This window comes from Pongo pygmaeus, chromosome 8 (genome assembly GCF_028885625.2).
Source record: "Pongo pygmaeus isolate AG05252 chromosome 8, NHGRI_mPonPyg2-v2.0_pri, whole genome shotgun sequence".
Lineage (NCBI taxonomy): Eukaryota > Metazoa > Chordata > Mammalia > Primates > Hominidae > Pongo > Pongo pygmaeus.
This window is the reverse complement of record NC_072381.2, coordinates 11273269-11291733: the sequence shown is the minus strand read 5'-3', so window position 1 is coordinate 11291733 and position 18465 is coordinate 11273269. Positions and strand designations below refer to the sequence as shown.

The 18465-nt window shown below is 44.3% G+C and overlaps 1 protein-coding gene across 20 annotated transcripts in view; it reads right to left on the bottom strand.

The window, feature by feature from the left end:
- The window catches only part of CELF2 (CUGBP Elav-like family member 2), a 536938-nt gene that overhangs the window by 162408 nt on the left and 356065 nt on the right, over positions 1–18465 (bottom strand). For 19 of the 20 annotated variants that reach the window (XM_063669540.1, XM_054436851.2, XM_063669539.1 and 16 more), the window contains one exon: positions 5642–5838. In XM_063669540.1, the coding sequence (XP_063525610.1) occupies positions 5642–5838 (197 nt within the window). Of the gene's footprint in view, positions 1–5641; positions 5839–6007; positions 7652–18465 lie in introns of those variants that run through there. The other variant, XM_063669542.1, reaches the window with a different exon arrangement.

Here is an 18465-nt window from a genome sequence, read left to right as displayed (position 1 = left end):
GCAGCCTGACCAAGACGAGGCTGAAATAGCAAGAGCATCTAACCCACACAAAAGCGGCTCTTGTGAAACTTAAGGTAATAACCCTTCCCAAAGAAGCCATGAATACAATTTCTGTTCTATCCAGAAAGCTCTGGCTTGCAGCACTGTTGGGATACAGTTGCACAGCAGTTATGCCATGACCTCCCAACATACTGCAAGAAAAAAGGAAGTTTCTTCCTTTGGTACGTAGTGATAGTCAACAAAAGCCACTTCCCTTTTCTGTTTCTCTTTGAGCTGAGAAGTTGCCAAAAGAGACCAGTAAAATGTGATCAACAAGACATTTGGTTAGGACTGAAGTGCTGTTCCCCCTTCTAATCTCAAATGCCAAGTGATTTTAATCTATCACTCGGTTTTCACTTCCATAAAATCAGAATGACAGTACCTAACCATTTAAGTTTAGAAAAATTTAAACAGTGTTCATTACAGAACACGCTTTCTCAGAGTGCTATGATCCGGGATTGTAACTTTGATTAACTAACACATTAAGAGAGCGATGATCCAAAGCACATAATTTATCTACTGATTCTAGGTTCCAAGTATGGTCTCGCTTGAACACAACTTCCATATCTGCCAACTTCTCCCATTGAACCTCAACTGCCAACCCTTCAATTCCTCCTCCTCTTCCTCCTGGACAGGAGCTGTCTTTCAGAATTACCGGCTTCCTTACTTCAGACCTCCGAGAGAACTTCCTAGCACATCTGCTACCCTTCCTGGCCTTCTACCATTCCTGCCTTGATCATCTCCAACTCCGGGTTCTCTATGACTCTATCCTTCCTCACTCAGGGATAAACAATCCACAACCATCAGGGCCCACTCCAGATGGACATGATCTAAGTGTGACCAGCCTCTCCCTGCTCTTCAACAGTTTTACCACTCTCTCCATTCAATTTCCCAAAGCAGTCATTTCAAACCTTTTCCATTCCTTTTAAGTCTTCAATTCACTGGGACTTCAGAAATTTCCTATTTACTGAGAAGACGGAGGGCAGGTGCTTATATGAAGTGTCTCCTATTTCTGAAACTTTGTGTTGTTACTCCCTCCTGAATGCCCCTCTGTCTCAAAGGAAGTACCTTTCCACTCTTTCACAGGCCTGAGGCAGACTCATGTCTACCTCACACTTTGACAATCTCCTTTGCCGTACAACTTACCATTTGCTGAACAAAAAAACTGCATGTCTGAGCTTCCTCTCCCTTCATGCCAGACTACTAGAAAGGCACATCTACACTCAGCACCACGCATACATCCATGCATTTCCTTTCCCCATAACCTCTATCCTTCTTCTGAAATAGTCTTGGGTCCTCCCAGCCACCAAATCCCATGGTTTTTCTTGGCCTGCATCCTTCTTGACTCTTCTGTGACACTGCAGACTCAACTCAATCAAAACTGAACTTAATGCTCTTCTCCTCCATTCCTACCACTGCTGACTGTGCTCCCAATTCTCCCAGTTAAGCCAAAGCCTCCTGGTCTTCACTGAGCCCAATTTAGTTATCTAGTCCTCTTCCTTCCACTGTCCATCTGTCCCTCAGCCTCCCCTTCCATTCCCATGACAGATGACATTCTGACCTCAACCCATGTCAACACACTGCACCAGCCTCTGAGCCTCTTGTTGCTAAAATATTCCTAGAGTCTCGATAGTCTAACAAAGGAATTTTAAATCCTTCAGCCTGGGAAGGAAGGCTTGCTAAGAGCTGCTCTAGCCTATAGCTCTAGGCTTCGTGACCTTCCCTTCCTCTACTTCATGTCACGTATTTCCCATTTCCTCTGAACTGTGGGAGAATTCACAGTTCCCAGAAATTGCCCTGCACTTCCGCACCTGCATGCCTGAAGCAGGCCAGTCCATCCATTCGTAATGTTCATCATCATTATTTACTGAAATCCTATTATTGTTTTCAAGATTTGGTAAAGATGCCATCTTTTTCATCTCCCATAAGCTGTGACTTATTCCTTTCCTCGCTCAACTTCCATGGTTCCAGTAAGCCCATCTCTTTCTTACTCATTTACTCTTAGCTCATGTTCTTCTGTATGAGAGTTACCTGTGGACCTGCCTTCTTGTCCCTATTAGAGTTTACGTTCTTGGAGACATTGATGAAGATAATAACAACAACTGTGATCATCATGACTGCCATAACCAGTTCCTACTGTATCCTAGCTCTGTGGAGAGCACATCACCTCATCACACAGCAACACCACAAGGACTGCCTCCACTTTAAGATGTGATTAAGTAACATGCCCAAGGCCCGTAGCAAGGAAGCAGTAGAGCCAGAAATTAAATTTAGGGTTCTCCAATTTCAGAAGCCATGTTCTTAACTCTCTGTGGTATTGCTCACCATCTACAGACCAAACAGATGAACCCTGAATAAAACACACTTTTCCAAAGTCCTCATGGGGGAGAGAGTTTACTGAGCCAGAGTCCCCAGAGTTACTCAGCCTGCTTGGTCAATACATGCCCCTACAGTGAGAATATAGGTATCTCAGGCTTGAACCCTGAAAGGATGATTTCACAAGTATGACCAAGTCTTTGCACCTCACGACTAAACAGAAGATAAAATGGAAAGTGAGGGGGAAAATCTAATTCACCAAGATTAGGTAACAGCCTGTCTCTTTGCCTGGGACCATCAACATGGGTAAGGCAATGAATCAAGGCCCCTCCAAAAGCCTCACTCACATAACCCAAACCACCTCCAGTAATTCTAGTTTCTGAGGCTCTGATATCAGCCCTGTGAAAACATGATAATTGTACTCTGCTGACAAAGTCTGAATCAAAGTAAATGCGAGGTCTTATTTTACCTGTAAACAGGCAAAATAATAATGGCATGCATAGGTATCAACATGAATAAAGTGGGGGCTGTTGCTCTCTCTAGGTAAGCGGCTAAGGGCTGTAATCCTCTGAGAGCAATGTCATTATACAGCTCAAATCCCATCACAACAAATACCTTCACAACAGAGATGTCTGTATAACAAAAGCTCTTTCAAGCTTTGGCTGACAGCCCACATACTTTAAGCAATATTTGATGTGAGACTTGGAGTTCACAGTAATGGGAATTGACCTGTATTTCCAAAGGTAAGATCTGAATGATTTCATCTCTAACTCCTACCCCATGATATGATGAGGTGGGACTGATGTACAATCTAAACACCTGAGTATAAAAACTAAACACAAAGACAGAAATGAAATCAACTCATTCTTCAAGAATGAAATTTCTTCCTTTCACTTGGGGAACACTTAAGTAAAGGAGACTGCCCCTGACCCAGGCCCTGAAACACAGCACACCAGGGCTACTCTGCAATCTCATCTCATGGAGACACAAAATGGTGTAGTCCATGAAGACAGATGGACCATGTCCAAATCTCCACTCTGTCACTTAACAGCTGGGCAAATGGGGCTATGTTTCTTAACTTCTTATGAGCCTCAGTTTCCTCACCTGTAAAATGTGACTACCACCAGCTACCTTTTGGATTTTGGTAAGGACAAAATGAGGACACACGTAAAGCTCCTGACACAGGGTCTCAGATACATAGCATGTGCTCAACAAAACTTCCCTCATCGGGCCTCCCTTCTTCTGCAGCCCTTGGGCTTCTGCAAATTATTTTCACCAAAGTAGTAATCAGGCACAGTGAACAGAAGTTAAAATGTATAGTATCAAATATAGGCTGGTAAAAAATGCTGCTCACAGGAACATCCGGGCAAGAGAGAGACAATGGGAGAGTAACTAGGCCACACACAGGTACTTACTTGACTGGGAAAAAGGACTTTTTGGCCAAGCTAAGATACATGTATTCCATGACTGAAAGTCCCGGAACCAGGCATCATAACAGTAAGTGAGCTCTGACCATTATGTCGAAGATAATTTTTAAAAATGCTGATAAACCAAAATTTGGAGTCGCATTTTCCTTGTCAAGGATGAATTGTGGTTATTTCTCTAAAGCATAGTTTACCGCCTCTGGTCTAGTTTTCCCTAGGTGACAGTCTGGCTGGTGAGAGAGCCCTTATTTGGTGATTTTTAAATTTATTAATTTTTTTTAGCTCCAGCCTATTGTCTTTCCTCAATAGCATACCATGGAAGTATTAAAACAAACTCTAGTCTTCTCCATTTGGAAAACATGTAGGTAACCAGTATCAGAATATGTCCAATAAAGGTATTTAATATTGCTCTCATTTGCGAAGTTTAAAAATCTACAGATTCTCAGTTATCTGATTTTTCTACGTTTCAAATAATGAGACAATCAAGTTTGTGGTGACAACATTCTATGTGCTTTTTGAAACAACCTTGCTACTATGTTTGGAAAACTAGAGTGTTATGAACACACTCCGAAGACACGTACGTCCACCTTCCTAAAAGGAGTACTGGCCAGGAGCTCTTCAGTTCCTTAAGAGGCTTCCAAAGCCCTGCCAGACCATGGCAACAACAGGGAACAAGAGGAACAGCCCAAAATCTCTCGGAGTCACAGAATGTCAGTCTTAAAGATTTCCTAGTTCTATCCTTTCACCTTGCCAGTGAGGAAAAGGTTTAGAGAAAAGCATGTGCCAATATGTTCGTGTGCCCAACCAAAGTGTGTACACAAGCCAAGTGATGCTTTCAGAGGTTTTAGGAGAAGCAACATAGAAATAAAATAACATGCCAGACAGAAACACCAAGGCACAGAGCAAAAGAAACTGTGAGGCCCACAGAACAACAGAGGACGTCTCAGCAGAGAGACTGAGAGATCAACAACAGAGAAAGAAGAAAAAATTACGAAAGCAAAAAGGTTAAAACAGCATCAGAGACCAAGTGGTAGCAGCAGAGTAGATATTTTAAATTCAGTCTGCAAAGAGCTTACAAAGTAAGACTCCAGGGCATAGAAGCATCACACTCCTCACAATGGTTTCTGGGTCTCTATTTCATTAACGGCACCCACTGCCCCCCATCACCATCATCTTAAAATGGAGGCAGTAACAACTACCAGATCCTATACCTTCATCTCTACACTGATAAGGGCGTAACCCTCAAGCATTTGTGAAGGTGTCCTAACTATGTCAGGCCACTAGGGTGCTGCTCCCAGCTCCAAAAGGCAGATTCACCTCACGGTCCCCACCTGACCCCCAGGAATGGGTGTCCCTCCTTCAAGGAAGCCTTTTCTCCCTCGCACCAGTGGCATCACGCCAACTGAGTATAAGGTACTTAGAGGTCCCCACAGGCTATGGAAAAGTGAAATGCAATTGTAATTACACGGGCAATCCTAGGAACGTAGGGGTGGGAAGAGTTAGGTCTTGAAATACAAGGCTGAGAAACACGATTCCTCGGAGAAGCAGCCACCCCGCCCAAGCACAGGCTGGGCTGCCTAGAAAGTGACCTCCCGGGAGCGATCACGCGCCTGGACCGAGCCTCTGCGCTCCCGCCCTGCCTCGGTCCCTCTCTCCCGCCTCCAACCTGTCCCGGCGGGCAGGCGGGCGGGGGTGCGGGGAGGAGCCGGGAGCAGCCCCTGGAGTAAAGGGGCCGCCAGCACCGGCTGCTTCCAGCCCTCCTGCCTACCCGCCCTCCCTCCCGCAGACTGGGGGCTCGGACAACCCCAGCGCCCCGCGACGCCCACCTGGACGCCTGGCGACCCCCGCCCCGCGCTCTGTACCTTTACTCTGCGGAGGGTTCTGACTCCGGTCCCGGAGGACGTTGATCTGGTAGACGGCTCCGTAAGGCTCAAAAAGTTCTTTCAGCTCCTTTTCTGACCACGACCGGGGGATCTGTCCGACAAACATCTTAATGGCATCTGGGTCTGGTTGGTCTGAGTGATCCAAAGCTCCGTTCATCTTGTTGGCTGTGCCGTTACTGTCAAAAACGGAACCGGGAGCCAGAGTTAGGGCGGCACGATGAGGGACAGGAAGAAAAATTAGTGGGGGTTGGGGGGGCGGGGAGGCGGAAGGAGGAGGAAGAAGAGCAGTGGCAAGGTGCCTAATGAGTCGTAGAAATTTGATGAACTAAAACAAAGCGGAGGCACCATGAGTTGCTCCTCGGCGGCGGCGAGGCTCTCACTGCGTGCTGCTGTCGAGCAGAGCCGGGGGAGCACGGGGCAGCGCCCTGCCGCCTGTCACCCAGGGCGTGGACATCTTGGAGGCTCGGGAGGCAGCTGCAAGTTAAGTGCAGGTCTAGCTCTGCAAGGCTGCCATCAACGCATCAGCGCGTTATCAGCCCTACCCTGGCTGTGGCTGGGAAAGAAAGGCAGAGCTAGATGTCTGCTGGATTTCTCTCCTTCTCCCTGCCCCGCCCCGCGCCCCACCGCCCTTTTTGGGAGGTTTTTGGAAGAGAGGAGAGAGGTGGTAATAATAAAGTCACATGGAAAGAAAATGAAACACTTGGCAGTCCGTCAGATGACTAATGCAAGATGCGGGTGATGAATTTGCAGAGTGCGCGAGGCATCCATGTGTGCATCAAATTAGTACGTTGTTGCTACTCAGAATGGAAAGCGGTCCAGCTATGCAGCTCTGCGCAGCTGATTGGCTGCCCACGCTGGAGAGAAAGGCCGGAGCTGGGAGGGGGCTCCCCTTTAAAAAGCACATTGTTTATGGGACCCAGGCACAAAGGGTTTAATTCAGAGAGGCAAAGGAGATCTCAGAATTGCCTGCTTTGTGCTGGGTTAAAAAAAAAAAAAAAAAAAAGCAGCCCCAGAAAGTTGAGTTCCCATTAAAAGACACTGAATATTTCAAATCTCTCACACTCCATAAATTGTTCTCTGTATATCTGACTTCCAGATGTTGCACTTGAGTTCTAAACAATCACACGTTTGGGAGAGAAAAAAAGAAAGTCTGCCTTTTCTTCTCCCAGCTTCAGTAAATATTTGGGGCTGACAAGAGAGCACAACCATAAGCTTTTGCATATCAGTCCACCTCAACGCTGTTTCCAAAATCCCGATTTGGAAGAGAATGCTGTGTACAGCCTGCACTTCTAGTCACCATCAAGTAATATGATGATGAAGACATGTCTTTTTCACTTGCCCCCACCCTCCTTTGAGCAGGAATAAACAGTAAAGAAAAACCACATACCCTTTTTGTGCCCCCCCACCCCCGCTCCAAATATACCCTGAACCCAGCTACTCTGCCAAGTGACAAGGCTGAATGCCTCTCGGCAGCTCATTTGCAGCACTGCGCGCTTGCTCCAGCTTCTCAGCCTGTGAAAATAGAAGGCGCCGAAACAAAGCAGGCAGAATCTGCCCCTACAGAGCCTCCTCCATAAATAGACCCACCCCAAGAAGCAGAGAGGTCAGAAAGGGCACATGTTAACTAATACTAAACTGCAAGGGCCAGATGTGATCTCACTGTAGCTTCCTGGTACTACCAAGAAGGTAGACAAAGATCTTACAGAGAGCTGCTTACTTGGTTAAAATGAAACATCAGACAAATATACCGTCAGAGCACTTTAAATCTGCTGTGGGTCTAGGATGGTCCTAAGCCCCTAAAAACAAGATACTCATGGTTAAAAAGCCAAAACCCTATGGGGTAAGGAAAAATCCTGAATGAGATTCAACCTAGAGAGGAAAGTGATGTCAAATGCTCTTCGCTAGGTCCTGGCTTCAACTTCTACTTCTTCATATCCCCCTATTTTACCACTTTATTTTTTATCTTTGAAATAAACAATCAGACTGTCTAACTTAAAGCACTTTCAGAGCTTGCTCTAATCAACCTTATTGTTATAAAAAATGTTCTGCTGAATAAAATATTGAGTACAAAATCTTCTCTCAACAATTTTGGTGTAATGTAATCCTTGTTTACATTACAGCCAGATTGTTTATCTTGTTCTTATGCACCTATCCTTTTTAAATCGCTCTTTGAGAATTCAATCAACACTTGAACCCAGTGGGTCTGTGGCTGTAGCGGGGTGGAGGCGGTGGAGCCCCTTGCAGTACAGCATGTCATGTTCACACCCTGTCGGGGGTTGAGAGTGTGGCAAGACTTATTTCTGGGACAGGAAAGACTTGTGGTTACTGCTGTTGACAACCAGCTAGATTGAAAAGAGGAAGGTATTGCCACAGGTCTCGGCTAAAAGAAAACAGAAGTTCAAAAAATGGGGCTGCCGCACCTCATCTGCGGAGCGCATAATGTAACACAATGGAGAACGGAGTGGCATTGTACTAGTTCTAGTGTCCGAACTCAGAATTCTAGAGCAAGCAGTCTTCAATGCTTCTGCAAATAAGAGGCCATGTATTCTTTTTCAAAAAATATAAACTCACCAAGATGCATCAAGTAAGGGAAGTAGAGGAGCCGGCCAATGCCTCATGCCTCTGGCCTGTATGTGGCTGGTGTACATTTTATTTCATCCCATGAGCCATGCTTCACTGCTGCCTGGAGACCTCTCATCTAGAGGCAGTGTGGTACAGGGGCTCTGAGTTCTGGCAGCACCGCTTCCTAAATGTGCTACTCTGGGCTTCAGACTCTTATCTGTAAAATGGGTACAGCGGACTCCATCTCTTAGACTCATGTGCTTAATACAAGACATGGCACAAAATAAGGGCTCTCTCAGTGTCGGCTATTCCTACTGTTAATTCCTTCTTTGCATCTGTGAAGCATCTGAAATGAGTGACCATCAAAAATCTACTTTTCAATTCAAAATTTTTATAGTATAGACTCAATCACAATTCCTATCCTAAATAATAATAGGTGTATTTTAGTCATCACTTATATAGCAAATATTGTGATAGGTACTTTACATTTTTTTCAACCACCCCCCACCCCAGTTTAGGCTACCTTGAAACCTATATTTACTCAGTCACATAATGTGTCTCCATCTCCACAGATTCCCTTCTTCTCTATTCCTACAGAGCCACCCATGAGCACCTCTCATTTCTATCTACATCCTTGCCAAACTACCTGCCCTTTTGGAAGTAACTTTTCCAAAGATTTGTATCAAGTTCTAAGGGCAGGAAAATCCCTTCCTTAAGTAAATCCAATGATGTCCACTTGCTGTACAAGTTAAAATATCACCACCCCCCACCTTACTGATCAAAAGCAAAAGAGGTGATCCTGTCCCACCAACCTCTCTGCTGGCACTGCCGAAATGGGTGGTCCTGTCCCATCGTCCACTCTCCTGGCGCTACCGAAATGGGTGGTCCTGTCCCACCGTCCACTCTCCTGGCGCTGCCGAAATGGGTGGTCCTGTCCCATCGACCACTCTCCTGGCGCTGCCTAAATAGGTGGTCCTGTCCCACCAACCTCTCTCCTGGCGCTGCCGAATCACATGCCCTGAATCCCCACAGTACTGCAGCAGCTTGGTTTACTCCCTTCTCATCAACCCAACTGAATCCTGCTCTGGACTCCCAACTCTCTCCCTGACTGATGCTCATTTTTAGTAGAGACTCACTGAATTCTTTCATCCTCATGGGGCTGTAGCACTGACACTTCTAAGCAAGCCAGAAATTATATGTTCAACAGTTAAACCTTTGGAGGTACCTGCTCGAAACTAAGGACAGCCAATGTGCTCTTCAAAGAGAAGTAATTACAGGAACAGACACCCCAAATCTCAGCAAGACCCCTGAGAAGATCTCATATTTACAACAACCTCATCTACGGCTTAGAAAATCAGACTAGCTTGCTTCTCTTCACTCCCTAGCCATTCTCAACACCCAGTACAGTGCCTCTTACAGTCCAAGAATTTACATCCAAATTCAAATAATATTTGTTGAGGGGCTACTCTTTGCCAGAAACCTTTGCCAAGTACTCGATATACAATACTCTTCAACAGCTCCCGTTGGAATCATTATCCGTTTTGGAGATGAACCCAGTGAGAGTCAGAGATACATTGACTTTTCCAATATCACACAAAAGGTGCCTAGAGAATGTGAATGCAGTGAGAGGTGAAGGTCAACTGTCTCTGCTTCACGTTCCATGAATTGGGTTTCTCCAGGTTGACGTTTCCCATCTCGGTGACCACTCACAGGCCCCGGACACATGCGCACACATCTCTGCTGGCAACTTGCCTGCAAACTGCAATGAGATCCTGAGTGCCAATTCTGCTAGTACCCTTGGCAAGGAGCCAGCTAGAAGGCTCCTCTAAGACAGATGCCATACGGAATAAGACCGCAAGTCTGCAAGCACTACGCCAGTGGGCAATGGTATTCTCAGTGTCAGAGACAAGATGAAAATGAAATCATGTTCGGAAAAACGATGAGTGTTTACTTTTTAGTTTTAACCCAGGCACTGACCTACTTCCCTATTTCAGAGGAAAAAGAACTAGATCAACAGAGTATATGCAAAATCTTCTGAGGTCCCTCTAAGCAGTAAACTATTATAATAATTGATTCAACATATTATTATCTTTACTAGTTTTAGGACAACAAGCTTTTATAAGGCCCAGTGATTTGCAGGCTTCCTTTGGGAGAATGCAAACAAAAGAATGGAAATTTCTATTCTTTTATCTTGTTCTGTGGGCAACTTTCTGTGTTGTATTTCCTTCATTTATATAAAAAGAAGAACAAACTTACAAAATGGCTATAAGAATTGCCAAATGGCTATAAATTATTATACAAATGCTAAAAGACATAAAATGTAATCTTCAGAATGCAAACTAAATAAAAAAGCACACCCAAAAAAGCCTTGTCTTAGAAAAACTGTGTGTGAAGATAGAAAATCTGCCTGGTAGTTATTAATAATCTTATTACTCCAATACTCTTTTTTTTTTTTTTTGATCCTTGGGATAATCCGCATCAGTGCTACCCAACCCGGTGCCATGATGGAAATGTTCTGTATTTGCGCAGTCCAATATGGTGGCCACTAGATACATGTGGCTAATGCAACTAAGGAACTGAATTTTTATTTAACTTCAGTTTACCTAAATAGCTATAGATGCAAATATACTTGTCCTTTGCTTGTTTTTTACTGATTAGAGTTGAGATTTTCTAAACATCACTGCATGGGAGGTTTGTTTTAGAAACGCAAGAATATGGGGCCAGGAAAGCCCCATCAGTGCTTGAGGCCCTCAACAGCAGGTCAGGGAACAGTGGGCCAGCAGGCCTGACTTCTTATCCTGGCTCAGCAACCACTTAACTCTAGGATCTGAAGCTAATCATGTGACCACTCTGTGCCTCAGTTTCCTCACTTGTAAAACAAAGCAAGAGGATAGTTCCCATCTGGCTCTTAATTTCTATAATCCTATGGCTATGGTCTGGACCCAGAGATTCATAGAAAAGATAATTTAGATAATATAACCACCTGCCTGAAATCTTGTTGTGATTCCTTGCCTGTGTCCAATTCAGTCCTCTGGCTCACAGGTGACACAGCCTGCAGGCCGGAGAGCTGACAAGGTGTCACTGGCACTATGGAGAGTAGCCTGGAGGCTCCGACAGGCCGCTGACTGGCCGGTTAATTGGGGTGCTGCGAGAGCCCCATCTCTCGCCAGGTATGCCAATGCTCTTCTTAATGTCCTAACTTCAGTCCCATCATTTCTGTAGCTAACAAGCCACTCTTTCAAAGGGCTCAGGAATCATTTTTAAATATCACTTGTACTTAAGTAATAGCACACGAAGAAACAGGCTTTGTTTGGTTATTACAGGAAACTGTCCAAGACTCAGCTGCTTAAGGCAAAAGCAGAAAGAACCTGGCGATGGGCCTGGTGCCTCTGGCGGGTAACAGGACAGACATGAAATTCATTAATATTAACAATCTCTACATTGTCCATTTTGGTGTTGCCATTATTTAAGAAGAGAAGTCTCTTCCCAACAGACGGGCAGTGGGGCAACTAAGGTCTCAGCATCAGCTCCTTCCCACACTCCATGCTAGAGAACACATCAGAAACTCAGGCCCCACCATCGGGAGGCTCCCTGTCCATGCTCAACTTAGTGCAGCCTTTCGATTTAGGAAGAGGAGTCAGTGGTCATCCAACCTGGAGCTCTGGGAATTGCAACTCCCTTTTAAAATGCACTGCTTCACGGTCATCATGAAAAAAGTGTCTGTCTTCCGTGACTGCCGTTCGGCAGGGCAGAGTTTGTCACCTTTCTGACACAGCTATGTCTTAACTGTAGTGGCATCCAGGGTTGCTGAAAACTTTGGGTAAATTTAACAAAATGTTTTGGTTATCAGTTACACCACCAAAAAGATGTGAAAATGACACTCCCCTATTTAGGTGGAAGGTATTGTTACCATTTATCATGTGTAGCTAAACCTTTTGAGTCACTGCCACATAAATTATGGAATGAGGCCCCAAACCATCTCTGAGATGGCCACACGTCAGCTAGTGAATCCACACGGAAAATTAACCAGAGCAAATACTCTAAACATTACAAAGTCAAAGCCCTTCTCCAAATGGTCAAATTGTCATTAAATAGCTTGAGCTCCTCTGAAGAAAAGGTTCAGGTTTCCTATATGTACACACACATGTATTACCTTATGATCAATTCTGTACTTTGACAAAATTAAAAAAATAGTTCCTTAAGAATGTACAGGACATCATTGTTATTCACAGACAACTAAGAAATAACACATTTGTGTTCTTGGGGACAGGCATTCTGCTGGATTACCAAAGCTATTGCTGAACTGTGTTCGGTCGGGGGTCTCAAATGCTTGCCAGAGTAAAATGCATCCAAAATTCGTACAGAACTATTCCTGCAGAAGAGGTCACAGAACACAGGCATTTGGAAAAGGGAAACCTTATTACCTTATCTCAACATGACTGCTAGTAAAAGGCACAAAGCTGGAGAACCCCCACAAAGAAGTAAATCTGGAGACATCTAGTGGGTACCTGATGGCTGAACAGACAATAACCCTCCCTGGGAAGGGAGCAAGGCGGCAGCTTAAGACAGCCCTCACCCAGGCAACTCATTTCCTTCTGTGATTTATCAGAAATAGTTCAGTGGACTTCAGGGCCAAGCAGGAGGCGTTTGCACAGGGAGAGGTAGGTGTTTTAGATGAACTTTTAGAAACGGCAACAGGGAAATAATCACCACAAGGAAGATTCATTGAGGCCTTCCCATTCCCAAAGCGCTTTAGGGGCGCGCACCAATGAATCCTCTCTCCTGCAGCTGAGCTCAGTGTGACTGCCCCTCACTTTACAGACAGGAAATTCCTCCAGGAGCCCCTGCTTTTACAGCAGGTCTAGGGTATCCTTCCAGTCTGACTTACCTGCCAATGGCTGGATGCTGCTGAAGCCACCTGTTGGCTATGGGCAACTAATTGAAAGTGGCTCTTTGGATGATTAAGGGAGACTGGTTTCACCATCAGTTAAATACAAAGAGAATCCTTGTAAAATGATAAGTTGAAGACAAATATAGGGGGAAACTCAACAGGGGCCTGCGCTTCCCAAGATGAAGAATGATTTTTAACACAATGTCCCCGCCTACATCCACAGTCCAACAACAAATGATTAAAGGGACCCACATCAAGAGGGGCAAACCAAAGAGACATGACATGTGATTCCCTGCAGACTAGGTTGTGGTGACTGTGCTTCTCAAGGCAGGTAACTTCTGTTTTCACCACTGAAGATACTTTGCCTGTACTTATTTATGCAAGAGAACACGGTCAGTGTGGATTCACAACCCTCTCCACACACTTCAGAAACGTGGGTGGCGAAAGCCAATTCTTCCCCTTTGCAGAATCTTAAACACAACTGAGGTTTACCCTGAGTCCTTTTCTTTCCTTCTCATTCTCAGTTACTGAATATCTGCTTTACATCAGGTGCAGTGCTAGGTTTGAAGGTGAGAGAGCTGAAAAATAGGTTGTTTATGTCCTTCTGCTGCTCACGGCCAATTAGAAGAGACAGACATGGACACAACATAAAACCAAAACCAACGTGATATAAGCCTATAACAGAGCAATAAATAAAGGCCTGGAGTTAGGTAGAAACAAGTGACTCATTAAGCCAAGGGGATTGAGCATTCGGCATTCTGAACTATGCTGCATCCCCGTGAGCAATGTTTAAGTGAATTTTTTTTTTTTTTTTTTGTGGGGGGGCGGATATCAAAGCCAAAAGACAACAGGCTATACCATTTCACTTAGTTGGCAATGGCATTGAAACAAAAAAAAAACTGGGGAGAAAAAGGCAGCTCTAACAAGGAAGGGGGGTGTGAAGGTGGGAAACACGGCCCCGGAGCACAGCTCCTCTGCAACCATGCGTGTGTGAGAGGCACGGAAGTACCAGCAAAGAGCCTGGTGCCAGCGGCAGTCATGTGCATGGGTGACCTTGCACGGGGGACACAGCCTCATCCCCCAACCTGCACTTGAAATGCCACCCCCTGGAGCCTGTCCCGCAAAGGCCCTTCCATTTCCACCCTTCACTCTCACACGCTGTGGGAATCCTGTGGAGAGGTCACCCATTCTCAAGTATTTGAAAATAACTGCCCTCATTTTGACCATTAAACTCTAATCCCACAGCACACTGTGGCACCACCTCAAATTCAGCACACCTAAAGTTCATCTCTTCCAGTCTTCTTTTCCTCCAATTAGCTTTCAGGCTCATCTTCCCTGTCTTTCATCCTGGCTCACACTCCCTTCCCAACCAGCAATCCATGACCGGAAACGGTGCTGCACACAGAACATGCGCGTAATGCGGACTGGCTGCTTGCTCTGGCCTTTCCCTTCTCTGACCGCGGAACCTCAGAAACAGAGATTCACGGAACCCCCATCAAGTGCATGGTGGAAGTGTGACATCCTGAAGACAGGGATGTCTCATTCAATCATTCACTTAATCAATATTTATGAAGCGACTCTGACAAATTCAAGGAGCTGGGGATACCGCAATGACTAAAGTGGGGGTAAAACAGTTGTTACGGAGTTATATTCTAGAGTGGCCATGAAATAGGCAAATAAGTAAGCCGTATCGATTAAAAAGACCGTTTTGACAGAGAAAAATAAAGTATGCAGGGCAGGGGGTTGCTAGGTATTAAATAAGAGGGCTGCAATATTAAATAAGGTGGTCAGGGAAGGCCTCCTCTGGAAGGTGAGGATGGTCTCAGCACATCCTCAACACACGTTTACTGAATGAATAGATTTAATACAGCAAGCGAGAAGTCTTCAAAGTAGTAAAATTAAATCACGTCATGTGATCCGTCGCCACTATTAAGAGCCACGTTACGCTGTCCAGTGCTGTCCTATTAAATCCGAGAGTCAATACACCTATTACTAGTCAGTTACTGAGTGATGCCTATTTTTCTCCAAATGCCGGCTGGGTCCACTTGTACCTGAACAGCTACTGTCCTGATTCTGGCTATCCTCTTGTTCTCACTACATTATTATTCATATAAAACTGCTTCGTGGGCTTTCCTAATTTGGATTAAAGGACAAAGGCGCCACTGACCTTTGTGCTTGCCCGGCATTCAGAACTCCACCTACTTTTCTGTTAAATGCTGATTATCTGTCCATTCATTATTCATTTTATCATCTATCAATGGCAGAATTTAATCTCAGGCTGGTCTCTCCTCAACCTGCTTTTGGCCTACCTTTCTCAGTCGTAAATGATGTGTAATCAAGGAATACAACTGAAATGAAACGCCAGGCTAAGGAAGGCAGCCAGCGGCGTGAGGTTTGATGTGAACGCACTAGAGATTAAGGACGCCACTGTCTCCTTCCACTGATCTGGAAAATCAAAAGTTGACAGTCCATGGGAGCTAACTACGTCATATTAATGACAGTAGTTGTTTAGAGAGAAAACAGAATCCACTTGTGAAGAGGGATATGTATTTATTACATTCAAGTGTATTTTCTTTTTCCCAAAAATGCCTTCAAACTCCAATATTTGTGAATAGTCAGCATAAAGAAAAAAATAATCTTAGAGCAGACAGAAACGTATGTCACAAAGTTCCCATCCAGATGCTCATGCCCTTTGAGGTCTCTGGAGAACTCTTCAACCCACTGCTCCAAGATCTCTCATGTTGGTTTTCCATAGCCTGATCACCTGCATTTCAAACCCGCAGGAGAAGACAAGGAGCAAACAAAAGGGAGGCTCTGCAATAGGCAGGCCCATGTCATGGTGGGGACAGACACCAGGGTCTGAAATAGCCTCGTGGTGAAAAGCCCACCCGCAGCAGGGACTCAGATGTGTTCCCTAGCCATTCCCAAGGACAGCAGCACAGCGGAAGTATTAATTTGTATAATGACAAGCTTGTATCATCCAAGGGGTCACATTAAGCTCAATAAATTCTGCTTAAGGAGGCCGGCCAGGAAATATATAATTTATTGTAAGAAGCATTCCTTCAAAATGAGACAACAAAGAGAATCGGTGCCTTAAAGGAGAAGCTTTCAACTGTACTGCAAACTTAGCTAATCAGACTGACTCATTCCTCAGGGATGAGCTGAGATGTTACTCTGGTTTTCACACAGTGGCGTATCAAATGTCGAGATTTGTGTACCATCTAATTTGCTGTCATTCAATGCAACAACTGACTCTGCCTAAACTCTTCGGCTTTGTTTGGGTTAATGCTGACTTAGTATCCTGCTGGGTTTCTCCCTACCTGTGATTGTTTTTGTCATTTTGTCCGGGAGAAATAAGGGCGATGGGTGGAGTACATGGGAGCTATGAATGAGTTGTTCCCTTCTGGAAGTTTGTTTTTTCAGTCAATAATGTATCAGAATCCAGAAGTAAACTTTAGTTCTTTCTCTTCAACACATCACAACAGATGATTGGTGAGGTTTAAACATTGGATATAAAATGCCCCAAAGAGATGACTGTGATATCATTAAAGGGACAAGCGTATATTTCCTACAATTTTCCTGTCCGGACACAACAAGAGGCAATCAGATGCACTACAGTGACTGCACTGAATTCCTCGACAGCAGTTCAAAACGTGCGCCTCTCTGACAGTCTCAAAGCAATTTGCAAGAAGACTTCCAGAGTTCTCTGCAGGCCACCTCATCCTGCACGTTTCCCTTCCATGCAAATATGCTGGTCTGTCATGCTACAAAACCACATCTCAAAAGGCAAAGTCCAAATGACATTCTACTTCACTAGTTTTTAAATCCCTAAATTGTATCTTAAGATGAAATCGGTACCAAATACTACATTTTGATTTGGAAATCTATAGGTCCTGTCTCTTTGCTTCTTCTCTCTCTCAGCAAGTCATAAATTCCATTTAGCATCTTAAATTACCAATTAAAATAGGCTTTGATATTTAATTTGCTTATTTCTTAAAACACACACCATCAGATATAACCCCCTAAACAAATAAGAGTAAAAGTAGAATTATGTGCTAAATTATAATGGCTGTTATACTAAGAAGCTGAATATCATTACATCAAAACTCCCCATAGTTGATTTTTTTTAAAGCCATTTCTTCATTTTTTGACACTACATCTGGCACAATGAATACAGATGATCATGTGTTTATATATCTGTCTAACTGCCTTTCCCAAACACAGCCAGATGGAGTCTTTCAGAATCAAATTAATTTCAGATTAATTCACTCTGGACCCACTCCAGTTTCATGACTCTTTGCTTTGAGGCAGCAAGCAAACTGATGTGAAGTCATCAACTTGAAAGAACACAGGTTTCCTCGATATCAAGGGAAAAAAAACTGTACAATTCCGCGGTTGCTCCCCCTACCCAAAAAGAAATCCACTCAGGTACCACAAGATGCCAGTTTAGGGGCTGATCAACATTTCACGGTGTCAGAATCACCCAGGAAGAATTTTTCTTCTTGGATCCAAATAAGATCACGGTTAATTGTACATCCAATATTCATAATGCCTTTAGACGAGATGATTCCAGGGAAAATTAGCATCTCCATTAGTAACAACAGAACCAAGGGTGTTAGAGTAAACTTGCCACATAAGCAGAGTCAGGTACGACCTGCGACACAAGAGAGTTAATCCTAAACGCACAAAGCGCATGTTCTCTGTCTCTAGCTGTAGCTACTGAAGGAACTATAAACAAATGTAGCTGGGCTTTGCATGCTGTCAATCTTGGTGGATGCCTTTATTATCCTACTTGTTTCAGTTGCAATTTGGGTTTCCATGGAGACACGACAGTCAGCTCTAGAAAATTATAAGATAAATGTCAGACGGTGATAACGGTGTTAATGAAGCTTCGGTGACAAGCAGCTCTGTGCTTCAAATAATAAGCCTATTTTCTATTAGCATATGTATAACCTGTCAAAAAAATACCTGGGAGGGAATATTCAAAAATATCTATCTATATTTAAGAGAGGACAGGTGAAAGGCCCCTCTAGAATGGCTTAAATGTGGTGGGTCAACCTGAACAACAACAAAAAAATTAAATTGCCAGTTTCTTGGGAAAATTAGGCATGAGCCAATGGCTCTAAATGAGGCTTTAGCTGACATTCAGAAATACCTGACTTCACTTGGTCATAAAATTTTTTCTTGTAATGTGGTCCAGGGAATCTGTTTTTGCTTCTGGAAGCTAAGAGCTCCACTTGCTAAGTCTGACCGTGGAAGATTATGAGCTTTAGAGAAGTCAATGCCACAGCCAAGCTCATGGTACCTGGATTGACGGAGCCCACCACCTCCCTCAGTGCTGGGGTGCTGG